This window comes from Crassostrea angulata, chromosome 9 (assembly GCF_025612915.1).
Source record: "Crassostrea angulata isolate pt1a10 chromosome 9, ASM2561291v2, whole genome shotgun sequence".
NCBI lineage: Eukaryota > Metazoa > Mollusca > Bivalvia > Ostreida > Ostreidae > Magallana > Magallana angulata.
In genome coordinates, this window is record NC_069119.1 from 11,530,907 (window position 1) to 11,543,386 (window position 12,480).

General features: G+C 36.3%; 1 protein-coding gene across 4 annotated transcripts; it reads right to left on the reverse strand.

The window, feature by feature from the left end:
* Positions 1–49: 49 nt before the first annotated feature.
* On the reverse strand, positions 50–10,466 carry LOC128162615 (peroxidasin-like). 4 transcript variants are annotated; one of them, XM_052825852.1, is made up of 16 exons: positions 10,418–10,466; positions 9,603–9,844; positions 8,848–8,965; positions 8,391–8,614; positions 7,251–7,439; positions 6,722–6,767; positions 6,226–6,341; positions 5,930–6,028; positions 5,730–5,819; positions 5,247–5,460; positions 4,805–4,916; positions 4,361–4,521; positions 3,986–4,198; positions 1,322–1,488; positions 547–649; positions 50–251 (listed from the first exon to the last, which is right to left on the reverse strand). In XM_052825852.1, exons 2-16 carry the CDS (start codon positions 9,787–9,789, stop codon positions 191–193), a joined length of 2,100 nt encoding a protein of 699 aa, XP_052681812.1. In that variant the 5' UTR covers positions 9,790–9,844; positions 10,418–10,466; the 3' UTR covers positions 50–190. The 4 variants fall into 4 exon arrangements, with proteins under 4 accessions (XP_052681812.1, XP_052681813.1, XP_052681811.1 ...); XM_052825853.1 differs by lacking the exon at positions 10,418–10,466 and having other exon boundaries at positions 8,403–8,614; positions 9,603–9,859; XM_052825851.1 differs by lacking the exon at positions 10,418–10,466 and having other exon boundaries at positions 9,603–9,859.
* Positions 10,467–12,480: the final 2,014 nt, after the last annotated feature.

The following is a 12,480-nucleotide window of genomic DNA, read 5'->3' on the forward strand; positions in this document are numbered from 1 at the left end:
TGAAAATGAAATATAACTCCTGTTTAAATTTGTCATTTGAAGTTTAATGAGAAGATAACGCCGATGCACACTGCATTAACATGCAAGTTATTTCGCCTTGTGCTTCTTTTAAAATGATCAAAGTTGATAATTCATTGATTATCAAGCAAACTGTTTAAACATGTGGTATGGACGCTTGTTCTTTTTAATTCTATTTTTCCCATGCTTCAAAGTTTAGTTTTGGAATCTTCTTGCAGGAAACAAGTGGGTTTCTGTAACAACAACAAACCACATGAGCTATATACATGTTAATGTCACCCATATTGGTCATATACAAGTTCACACTTTGTGTTTTGGAAATGACTTACTCGACGACAATGAATTTTCAAAGAATTCAATTTTTTTAAACATTAACTTTGCGAATTTTTAATGTCAAATAGATTGGGATTTTTTTTCTTATTTTAAAAATATGCAATAGTTCTTTGTAAACTATAAACTATGTGTAACTATAAACTGCAAAATAAGTTTAAAACAAAATAGTGTCCTATTTTCAGACGTTGTTCCTACCCTTTGTGTGGGATTTCAAACACGTCCCTCTGTATTTCACCTATCTCTAGTACACTACAGATGACGGAGGCCAAGGTCACACTACGAATGACCTTCAGCTGATCTAGAAATAGTTAAACGAAAGAAAGAAAGTCAAGGTCACCTTAGGTTCTATTAAAATATAAAAGTTTCAATCAAAACAATGTATATATACTTTTTTTTAAAATGAATGTCAGAATTATATCAATACGCACACTAAGGTCAAGGTTCATATATATAACGTGTTTTAATATTTTGACATCCAGGCGGTTTTTCCTCGGACATACTAAAGTATGGTCAAACATAACAGTCATCAAAATCATTAAGGAAAAAATAGAATCTCTCTTGGAGGGATGTATGATAATACATATTATTATTGAAGTACGGAAGCAAATATCCTGTTTGCTAACGATTTGTTTGGAAAAAATAATTTTGTAATATTTGTCCTATTATAAAACAAAAGACAAAAGTACTGGCATTTTGCAAGAAAAGACACGCATACATAATTATGTAATGTTGTAAATTTTGAATTTACCGGGTGGCAGTAAATACAAAATCATGTTGTAAATTTTGTATTTACTGCCACCCGGTAAATTCAAAATTTACAATATGACAATTATTCCAAAATAGATATTAAACCATTCTTAAACATAGGAACATCAATTTAAAACCTGCATGGTATATACAACATCCGTTTTACGTAACAATATAGTTCTTCATACAATCATACCTGTGTTGAAACACACCTGCTGCTTACCTGGGGTGAATCCCCCATTTCCAGGGTTCTCAAACCAGTATCTATCTCCAAACTTCAGGTCCCGGAACTGTTTTCCGATCAGACAGTTAAAGACCGGACCAAGCACGCTCCCCTCCTCTGGAAGTTCCGACAGTCCCCCGACAAAAACGTCAATGTCCGTCACCAATCTATTAATTGAGGCAATTCGGATCTAACGTACGTGTATTTTATGTACAAAATAGAAAAGACCAAGAAAAACAAGAAGCCCATGGGCCACATCGCTCACCTGAGGAACAATGGGTATGATAAAATCAGCTTAATGAAGTCATAATACAAACAATCTGGACAATGTACAATAATACATGTAGATCCTGTAAAAATAAAATCCACTTTTCCCCCTGGATATTCTTAGGTTTATAATTATTAGTCCCTTTTCTAACAGGATGATTTTATAGTCATATAACATGTTGAGTATTGCAGTCCTCAAAAAGACCCTTTACAATTGTTTATATATGGGATATTAAGCTACATCAAACTCTGAACCTTCTTGTGAGGCCGAAGAATTGTCCTGGAGCCAAAGTCTTAACAATTATAAAGAATCATCTGGCTGATTAGTTTCTGAGAAGAAGATTTTAAAAGATTTACTCTATATATTCCTTTGTAAAACTTTAACACCCCCCCCCCCAATGTGGCCTCACCCTACCCCCAGGGATCATGTTTTCACAACTTTGAATCTACACTACCAGAGGATGCTTCCACACGAGTTTCAGCTTTCCTGGCTGATTAGTTTCTGAGAAGAAGATTTTTAAAGATTTACTCTATATATTCCTATGCAAAACTTCGACCCCCCATTGTGCCCCACCCTTCCCCCAGGGATCATGAATTTCACAACTTTGAATCTACACTGCCTGAGGATGCTTCCACACGAGTTTCAGCTTTCCTGGCTGATTAGTTTCTGAGAAGAAGATTTTCAAAGATTTACTCTATATATTTCTATGTAAAACTTTAACACCCCCCCCCCCCCCAATGTGGCCTCACCCTACCCCCAGGTATTATGATTTTCACAACTTTGAATCTACACTGCCTGAGGATGCTTCCACACAAGTTTCAGCTTTCCTGGCTGATTAGTTTCTGAGGAGAAGATTTTTAAAGATTTACTCTATATATTCCTATGTAAAACTTCGACTCTCCATTGTGCCCCACCCTACCCCCAGGGATCATGATTTTCACAACTTTGAATCTACACTGCCTGAGGATCCTTCTACATAAGTTTCAGCTTTCGTGGCTGATTAGTTTCTGAGAAGAAGATTTTCAAAGATTTACTCTATATATTTCTATGTAAAACTTTAACACCCCCCCCCCCAATGTGGCCTCACCCTACCCCCAGGGATCATGATTTTCACAACTTTGAATCTACACTACCTGAGGATACTTCCACACAAGTTTCAGCTTTCCTGGCTGATTAGTTTCTGAGAAGAAGATTTTTAAAGATTTACTATATATATTCCTATGTAAAACTTCGACCCTCCATTGTGCCCCACCCTACCCCGAGGGATCATGATTTTCACAACTTTGAATCTACACTGCCTGAGGATGCTTCTACATAAGTTTCAGCTTTTGTGGCTGATTAGTTTCTGAGAAGAAGATTTTTAAAGATTTACTGTATATATTCCTATGTAAAACTTCGACCACCCCATTGTGGCCCCACCCTACCTCCGGGGGTCATGATTTTCACAACTTTGAATCTACACTACCTGAGGATGCTTCCACACAAGTTTCAATTTTCCTGGCTGATAAGTTTCTGAGAAGAAGATTTTAAAAGATTTACTCAATATATTCCTTTGTAAAACTTTACAACCCCCCCCCCCCCCCCAATGTGGCCTCACCCTTCCCCCAGGGATCATGTTTTCACAACTTTGAATCTACACTACCTGAGGATACTTCAACACAAGTTTCAGCTTTCCTGGCTGATTAGTTTCTAAGAAGAAGATTTTTAAAGATTTACTCTATATAATCCGATGTAAAACTTTGACCCCCCATTGTGGCCCCACCCTACCCCCGCGGGTCATGAATTTCACAACTTTTGATCTACACTACCTGAGGATGCTTCCACACAAGTTTCAGCTTTCCTGGCTTTCTGGTTCTTGAGAAGAAGTTTTTTGAAAATTTCTCGAAATTTTTCATTAATTTCTAATTATCTCCCCTTGAAAACGAGTGTGGCCCTTAATTTTCACAACTTTGAATCCCCTTTGCCTAAGGATGATTTGTGCTAAGTTTGGTTGAAATTGGCCCAGTAGTTCTTGAGAAGATGTTGAAAATGTGAAAAGTTTACGGACAGACGGACGACAGACAAAATGTGATCAGAATAGCTCACTTGAGCTTTCAGCTCAGGTGAGCTAAAAATGCACATATTTCGGTTATCAAACTGAATACAATATGTTTTTTTTAAATTCAAATCTTGGTGTTGTGTGAACACCTTCTTGGTGTTCTTGCGACACTAGAAACTGAATAAAATTTGGTTTTTATACAATTTAGTTTGTTCCTGCAATAAAGTTATTTAGAGCAATTGATGTTGCCAATATAGCGGTGAATAAAATTATTTATCTCCTCGATTGGTGCATCGGAATTCTGTAATCTGAAACATGATGAAAAAGAAACAAAATTTGTTTAGAAAAAAACACGTACTCGTAAACATTTGATAGTTTTTCTCGCGTGTGAATATCATGATCCTCCAGATGCTCAAAAGTGGTTGGTACACTGAGGCCGCAGTGCTTCCTCCAGTCCGCGTAAGGAGGTAGTCCGTGATCCCGCCCTCTCTGTATGTTGAAGGCCCCCAGGTCAAAGCTCAGGCCCTGATTGTCGACGAAAAGATTGTTCCGAACTGCCGACTCGATTTCTCTTGAAGAAGTGAAATGAAAGCAAATAAAAAATAAAATATAATATGTACTTGACATTCTTTTCCCTTTGAACGCAGTTGAAAAAATAAGTTAAACGATAAAGACCTCTTTCATTTTCTCATCCATTTTCTAGACAGGCTTGTTATATGAAAAGAAGAATTACCTGTCCACGAGTCTAGAACTGTTCCTCAGCACAAATCGGATGAGGTCGGGGAGGTAGACCCCCCTCTGAGTGACCACTAGATGTGGGTCAAGGAGGGTGTCCTCCAGCTTAAAGGTCCGCCTCGTCATGTCGTGAAACAGGTAGCCCAGTTCCGGGGGAATCTGTAAAAGATGCAAATAAGATGTGAAGCATATAATATATAATACAATGTAATAAATACAGTAAAATTTTACAGATTTTGAATACTATTGCTAAATCCATAGAGTTCATAAGCAAGCGTTTACCCATTTACTGTTTGGGTTCTTTTAATTCCTTTAAATATCATTAAATGTATATGCATAATCAGGTACCAGTTTTACATTTTTTCATAAATAATTAGCTTGTTAGGTACCCTTCAACACTGTGCCTAAGAGAATAAAATAAAGGAAGCTACGATTATCGTACCATTGAATGACCGAATCGGTAGGCCGCCGCTGCGACCACGTTCTTCACCGAAGGATCGATCTCCTGGTCGTATCTGGTCTCGTAACCATGCTCCTTCAGACTAAGATTGCGCCTTCAACCAACAACCGATAATTTTCTATCACAGTTCAGTATAACTATAGAGGAACGTTGATTCATTACATCTTTTTATTTGTATACAATGTCGATATTTTGCTTTTAAATAAATCAACTTTGCGTCATATATTAAATATTTTTTTGCTAGACAAGTCATAAAACTAAAAAAAACCTAGAACACGATAAAATAATATATATTACAATGTTCAAAAACATTTGATCTCTTTTTGATATGCCGATACTTTTTTGAAATGCACAGTTTGAAGTCGGTGATCTTAGTATAAGTTAAAACATCACTGAGCATGCGCAATGATTATTCTTCCAGTACCTTGCAATGGTCCGTGATGACAATATCTTAGGTAAGTAATGTTTATAGGTGATTAACTGCATCATGGCGCCTAGGATTTTACGAGTCTCTTGGAATATTTTGTACGAAGACCAAGACTTATTTTTGGCCAACTGCCGGACGATCTGGTTGTGGAGCCTGACCCAGAGCACGTGCATCCCTCCCAGGGCCGGATTCTCACTCACGCGCTCGTCCCCTACAACGACAGACAACTCTGTACAGTTTCAGTGGTACTCCTGTAGTATCTTTACAACTATTGAGCAGACGCGTAATTAGCAATAAAAATGGTAGAGGTTTATGGACTGGACATGTATTAGACTGCAGGGGCAGAGGTGGAAATTTAGAAAAAGCATAAACATACCGGAAGAAGCTAAACGGCTTTATTTTCTACATTATCCTAATACTGTATACTAGATGTTGATGTACCTAATTACGCGGTTTGTTTGAATGTGACGTGATTCTGACCTGCTATTGGGCAGTGGTCTCTGTCGTTGCTTAAAGTTTTGCAAACGCCCCCTGGTGGCAGTAAATTATACTTCGTCGTGTTCAAATATCCTTGTAAGGAAACAAATCAGCAGTTTCATTTCAATACTTCAAAAGAAATAAATTAGTCTTTTGTTTAAAAAAATTCTTATCAAATTGCACAGATTTTTTTTCCAAATTACCATGTGGTGCATTCAGAAGAGCATGAGATAGCAGACTATCGCCGTACACGTTTCCAGCGTCTATGAATGACGTCAGACGATTCACCTGCTCCCTATGTCCTTAAAAATAATTGAATAGCTAAAAACTGTTTCAATTTAATTTTGAAAATAATCCCTATAAACAAACTTAAGTTATGACATCAACAAACAATAAAGCATATAGTTTTATATTTTGAAAAAAATAAAAGTCGATTTTTCACCGGTAAGAAATTTCAAGGAGTTGTTTCATTATAATGGAAAAGCCTACAATGCATTACCGGGAGCACATCCGTCGTAGGACTCTGCAGGAATAGAGCGAGAGAAGGACATACAGTTCTGTCGTCCTCTGAAATTGGGGTCGTCCGGGGGAATGTCGATCGGCAGGCAGTCCAGACTGTGGACCCAATACAAGGAATTAGACTAACATGTACAAGATACGGATTTTTTCTTTTAAAAATAAGTGGACTTTTATCACCATTTAGCTGTACATGCTGATACATGTAACAAAATTTAATTCGCCACAACTTTATTTTGCGATAAAACTCCCTGGTTTGGGGCAACCTATCTTCGTTATGTAAATATATATTCGCAAATCGAGTCTTTTTGAAAATCGCGGGTACACCGTCTTACCAACAAAATACATGTAACAAGATTCTTAATGTTTTCGTGAAATACATGTATATACATTCCCGCGATCATGTGAACATTCTATATGTATACAAGAAAAACAAATATTGGTCCCAGCGGATATTACATGATTTAACAGAAACTCACTGGTCAGCATCTTCGTCACAGCATTTAAGTTCCTCTCCATCCTCATCTATCAAACAAAGTGTCAAGAAAATATCCTTTTTTCTTTTTCATTTTTCTAAATAATCAGTGAATGTTTTATTTATTCCTTTGATCTTTTTTGATACACAAAATTGATATCTTATGATCTATGCACATTGATTGTGTTCTGTATATAAGTAATTGTATATATGTGTTTGTGATAATATTATGCTTGAAATTTAAGCATAATTATTAATTTAAACCCATTGCACCAAACAGTTGTTTGATAGATTGAATCTCCAACTCATAGAGGAAATAAAGAATGTTAGTCTGTCTGATATTCATAACCTGTTTCATAGCAAACAAAAACATGCTACATGTAATTATAAGTCTTCGTATATGTGTAATTTTTTCTTGCAAATTCAAACGACTGATTTGCTGCAAATCGCCATATTATCAATACCCCCCCCCCCCCCCCCTTAACATTAACCTGCTGTACAGAAACTAGTAATCAAATATACATGGGACTCACTGGTTGACACGGGAGTCAGAACGACGTCATGGATCATGAACTGACCCCAGGTGAAGGTCATCAGAGACAGTTTTCTGTCCTTGGGGGTGGGCTTCCCTGGATGCGGTCCCTGGAACATTTCGTTACTGATCAGGCGTGGACTCAGCAATGGCTTCCCAGTTCCCGATAGGTTCCGTGGTTGTGTAATTCCTAGATTTTAAAACTAGATTACTATTTGATCATGGATAGCTCGCAGGGTTAAAACTCACATATATATATTATGGGACTCGAACATAACAAATTTAGGTTATGAGGAGATCCCCTAATACTGTAAACCAACTATTATTCGCGACGACTTTATTTCGCGATTTATCCGAGATGAACTGGTACGCAGCGACTAATTTTCGCGACTAAACCTTATCCACACCTGTTTCTTTTATTACAACTATGTGGTAAATACTGGTCCGCGGCGAGAAATATTCTCGACAATGAGGCCCTCGCGAACGTCGCGAAAATTTCTCGTGCGCGAATAATAGCTGGTTTACAGTATCTTAACAATTTCTTAGTATACTTTGTTGAAGACAATCTAGGATCAGATCGAGTAAACATTATTAACCTTTGAAAAATCACTGATTAAATCAAGTCCAGTAGTTTGATTTTTTTATTTAAAGAGGCTGGATTGTCAACAATTAACCAATCACTCTAACTAAAACTTTCAGATATATTTTTTTTAACCAAAAACTAAATCATAAAGTAAAGCAACCATATCCATATATTTTAGATTTATTTCAACCAATTTCTTTTGTCTTTATGCAAGTCTCTTCTTCTAAAGAAAATCGATTTGTCTGAATTTTACCATAACCATCCAGCTCCCCAATAAGCAATAAGTTTTGATTATTTAAAAACAAACCAAGTCAATGAAATAAAACTACAGAAAATGCATTAAAATCTATGTATAATTATATCAGACTGGTAGATTATAGATACGATGAAAACTGTTTCATTGTTGCTTGGAAAATACTTCCCACTCCAGTACATTGCAATGTATACCGGTATGTATAATTTGAACTTCGTATACCTTAAATTCGATAAATATGAGAAAAAAGTCATACGTTAAAAAAAATATAGATACTCCGAAAGGCAAAGTGTTTCCTTAGTTACTTGTGTAATTACCGTCCTCGTACTTGGGTGGAAGATATCGGGATTGAGTGGCACCACGTGATCCAAGGGTGGGATACAGGAGGTTGTTACAGCGACCGTCGGCAGAGCGGTACGGCGACCGGACAAACTCGGAACACCTCAGGGATGATCGTCGACAGAACTGTCGAGCAAAGGAGTCCCGATAGGCCTTTGATCTGACTAACTGGGTAATGTTTTTACCAGACCTGTACGTGAAATATTTCTCCATTTTTAACAGAAATAACATTGAATCTAATCAAGAGAGATCGGAATAAGCATTCGAATTACTTCTCTTCGAATTCTACCGGTGTATTAAGATGTTGATAAAGGTTATACCAAGCATGCTGCTTGTGATGTCTTTATTTATTTTCGATCAAGATACGTGTATGTGGTAAACGTATTCATGTATTTTTCTACGATTTATGTTTGAATTACTTACAATTTTACAAGTTCTTTGTTTATTGCTATGTATAGTCTTCCAGCATCCGATGTCAATCCTTCAGAAAAGGTCTGTTTTCTGATGAAAGTGAAAAGTTGTTTTTCATCTCTTGGAAGTACTCAAAAAAGAAAGGAGATATAATAGTACATGAAAATGCGGTTTAGCAGAAAACATTCACATAATCATTCTGTATTAATTTTCTCGAATACATAGTTTGCGGTTAAAAATAAAACTATTAAGCTATTATTTCATTCATTTTTAACAGAAATTTAAAGTTTATTCTCAGTCTGATTAAAACCATGCCCATCAACTTAAACTCGTCAGGGTCTGACAAGTATCAACAGGAGGTCATCATCGCATGACCTTTACTTCTGGCCAATTAGGAAAAGGCTTTCACTGTTTTAGAAAATCTATTGGAACTCTTCAAAAGGAGAAAGAAACATTAAATCCTGCTTGATTTTTAACACTTCTCATAAAACAAATTTAAGCGTGTCTGTGATTGGATGGAGTATATTAGGATCGATTTCTGTCAGACCCTGACGACCCTGAAAAAAATAAAAGGGAAGTGGGGGGGGGGGGGGTCGGGGTATAAGGACTGAGTTATCATGGGTCATAAAAGTTTTTTGGTTTCGGTCTTCATTCTACAGAAGAATTTTACATAAAAAGCACGAGACACTAATGTGAGCTTATTTGACTTTTAAATCTCCGAAGTTTTAAGCTGTTTATTGAAAAAAAACCAAACAGATTTCACTTACCCTGATCGTCTATATTGAGGCATGTCCTCTCGAACCTGACGTATCGGTAGCCATTATCTATAGCCTGAGCCACAATGTCATCTACAGACACTGTGTCCGTTGATTTGACCACTGGCAGACATGTCTGTAACAACAGACATGTCTGTAACAGGATCGCGGATGTCCTCAGTAAGAAAGTCCAAACCATAGCAAGCTTTTTTCGTTTCCAGTAATGGTTGGTCTATGGAACCTCGCACGTATCTCTGAAACTCACCAAAACATCCTACATACATAAGCACGTCGTTTGGAATTACTTCTGTTACTAGTACGTACGTTAATGTGTGCTGTTTTAAAAAACAGTTTCAATTTTACTCCTGCGACACTTTAGGTTTTCTTTAAGAAAGTAAAAAAAAAAATCCTTAATTTTACTTACTGTAAACGTATTACATTTGGCTGTGTATTCTATTTAGCGCTTTTGGCGGAATGCAGCCCTCCGCTAAATCAAGTATATCGCTAAATGTCATACATCTATGTATAAGAATAGTCACATTCAGGAATACGCTAATTCAAATCCACGCCAACTTGTTCGAAAACTAATTTCCGCCAAATATCGTACACGCCAAATACAATACATTTACAGTATTTTGTTAGCGACGAAACCAACGTTACAGCTACAAACGACCTTTGATCGGGTTTGAGTTAAAAAAGATTTTTTTTTTGCACAACGAAGTAAAGTACACAAAATTTAATTTGAAAAAAAAAACACCAAACAAAACAAACCAAATTATAGAAACGGACAAAATAAACCCCAAAAATCAAAAGGACCGAAAACTCACCAAAACCAAATGTTGGACCATTGTTAACACAGGCAGAATCCAGCAATCTATAACTTGATACCATCTGTTACTTTGATAAAAAATATAACATGGTCCTCGCAGTGTTAATCCATCCTATTCAAACAGAACTGTTTCCAGTTCGTTTCCTAAATTTGCATTCGTAAATATTACATGCATGTAAAACATTTCTATAGCAAAACGTATCGAGGAGAGGGTATACTTAAACAATGAAATGCTTTCTTTGGTGATTCATGCGGAATATGAAGGTATTGACATTGCAGGAAAAAAAAACCACACAACCCGCGCGTAACTGGGTAATGTATTGTTTTTCTGCAATGATCGCTACCTTTATAACCAGCATGAATCATCAAAGAAGGCATTGTAATGTTATTTATTTAATATTAGTTTATACACAAGTTTGAAGCTTTGAATATACTACAAAAGCAAATGTGTAAATTGCAATGTCCAAACATTCAGAATTGACTTCTCCAAGCAATGTTGAACTCTAGTCTCGTTCAACCAAACGCTCGGCTGACACCGTAAATCTCCGACAAGGATTTACGGAGACAGCCGAGCGTCGAGTTGAACGAGACTATATTGAACTCTGGCGTATGAATACATACGACTACAAAAAATATTTAAATTGTTCGTACCATTTAAAATCTGACTATTTTCAAGGTATTTATAAATACGTTTCCTTGAAAAACAATGCTTTAGCATACATTACATCGAATTTATCAATGATTTTCAAGAACTAAGTCTTGTCAGCAGCAATAATTTATGCTGAGGTCCAAACACTGTTTCACTTTCGGTTTCCCTGAGTAACTGCATAGGAGAGTTGATTAAAATCAACTCCCAAAAATCCATAAGTTGGTAACTTAATAGTAAGTTGTTTGAGAACGTTCATAAGCGCGGCCATAACTTCAGCCACTTACTTTTTACAGTCTAATATCTGGTTTTCTAAGATTAAGTCTCGTTCAATCCTTCTCTATATCCTCCATAATTTAAATGTTGATTGATATTAAATAAAGCGTGCTATTGTTCTAAATACACAACCGTTGAGTAGGTTACATCCCCTTACTTAGATACATGTCACTCTTTGCCGCTATTTTTGAATTATTATTTTTCAATTTTCGGCAATAAATAAAAATATTCAGACGTGTAAGGTGGTGCTTTTGTATTATTTATTTGTTTTTCTATAGTTATTTCAAAAACTAGTCTTAATTTAAAGCAGATATATATGGGAATTATCGATTTCAAATTTCAGGGCAATACACCTTCTTAACGACGAGCTGAGACAGAGAAATATCAGCACCGAGGGCGATACAGCCCTAGCTTCCGGTTGCTGTCTCACCTAGTCCAAAACACGTGTATCAGGGCTGATACACTACTGCTTACTAGGTATATGATATAGCCATGTTCTTCACTCTCTAAACAAAATATATAAAGAGTGTAGTTTTAATTAAATGACCAATGGTCACATGAGCTCATGAAACGTGTGAAGATTAAGCCCATGTGGTCAGAATTAATTGATTCAAATTATACAAATTACAAATTAATCCGGCCAAAACCATCCTCCGTAACTCCAACCATTGAAAATCCATATTATGTACATGTATGTCTTATTATATAAGGCAATGTTGTAAACCTTGTTTATGGTTTTTTGTATTCTTATTTACGTAGCCGGTTGGCATTTTAACGTTATTTTCGATTGTGTAAAGTATTTATATGTTTTCATATATATGTATATTGTCTCTCCATACGGGACTACTTGACTTAAAAAAGAATAAAATTAAAAAAAATAAGAATTATATGTACATGTTTTCTTGTTGTCAACAATGAATGCCCTTTTAATCCCCAATTCAAATTTATTAAAACTTTAGGTATTTGTAAGTATTTTTGATAAATTTGTCAACTATATCTATGATCACACATTATCTTGTGGTAGTTCAGTGTGAACATCAGCTAAGCCAGCCCCCCCCCCCCCCCCCACGTGCTGGGTTTTTTTTACCCTGCCGGGCTCCCCCAGGGTCGGAAAACTTTAGTTTGGAATTCTGTTGATG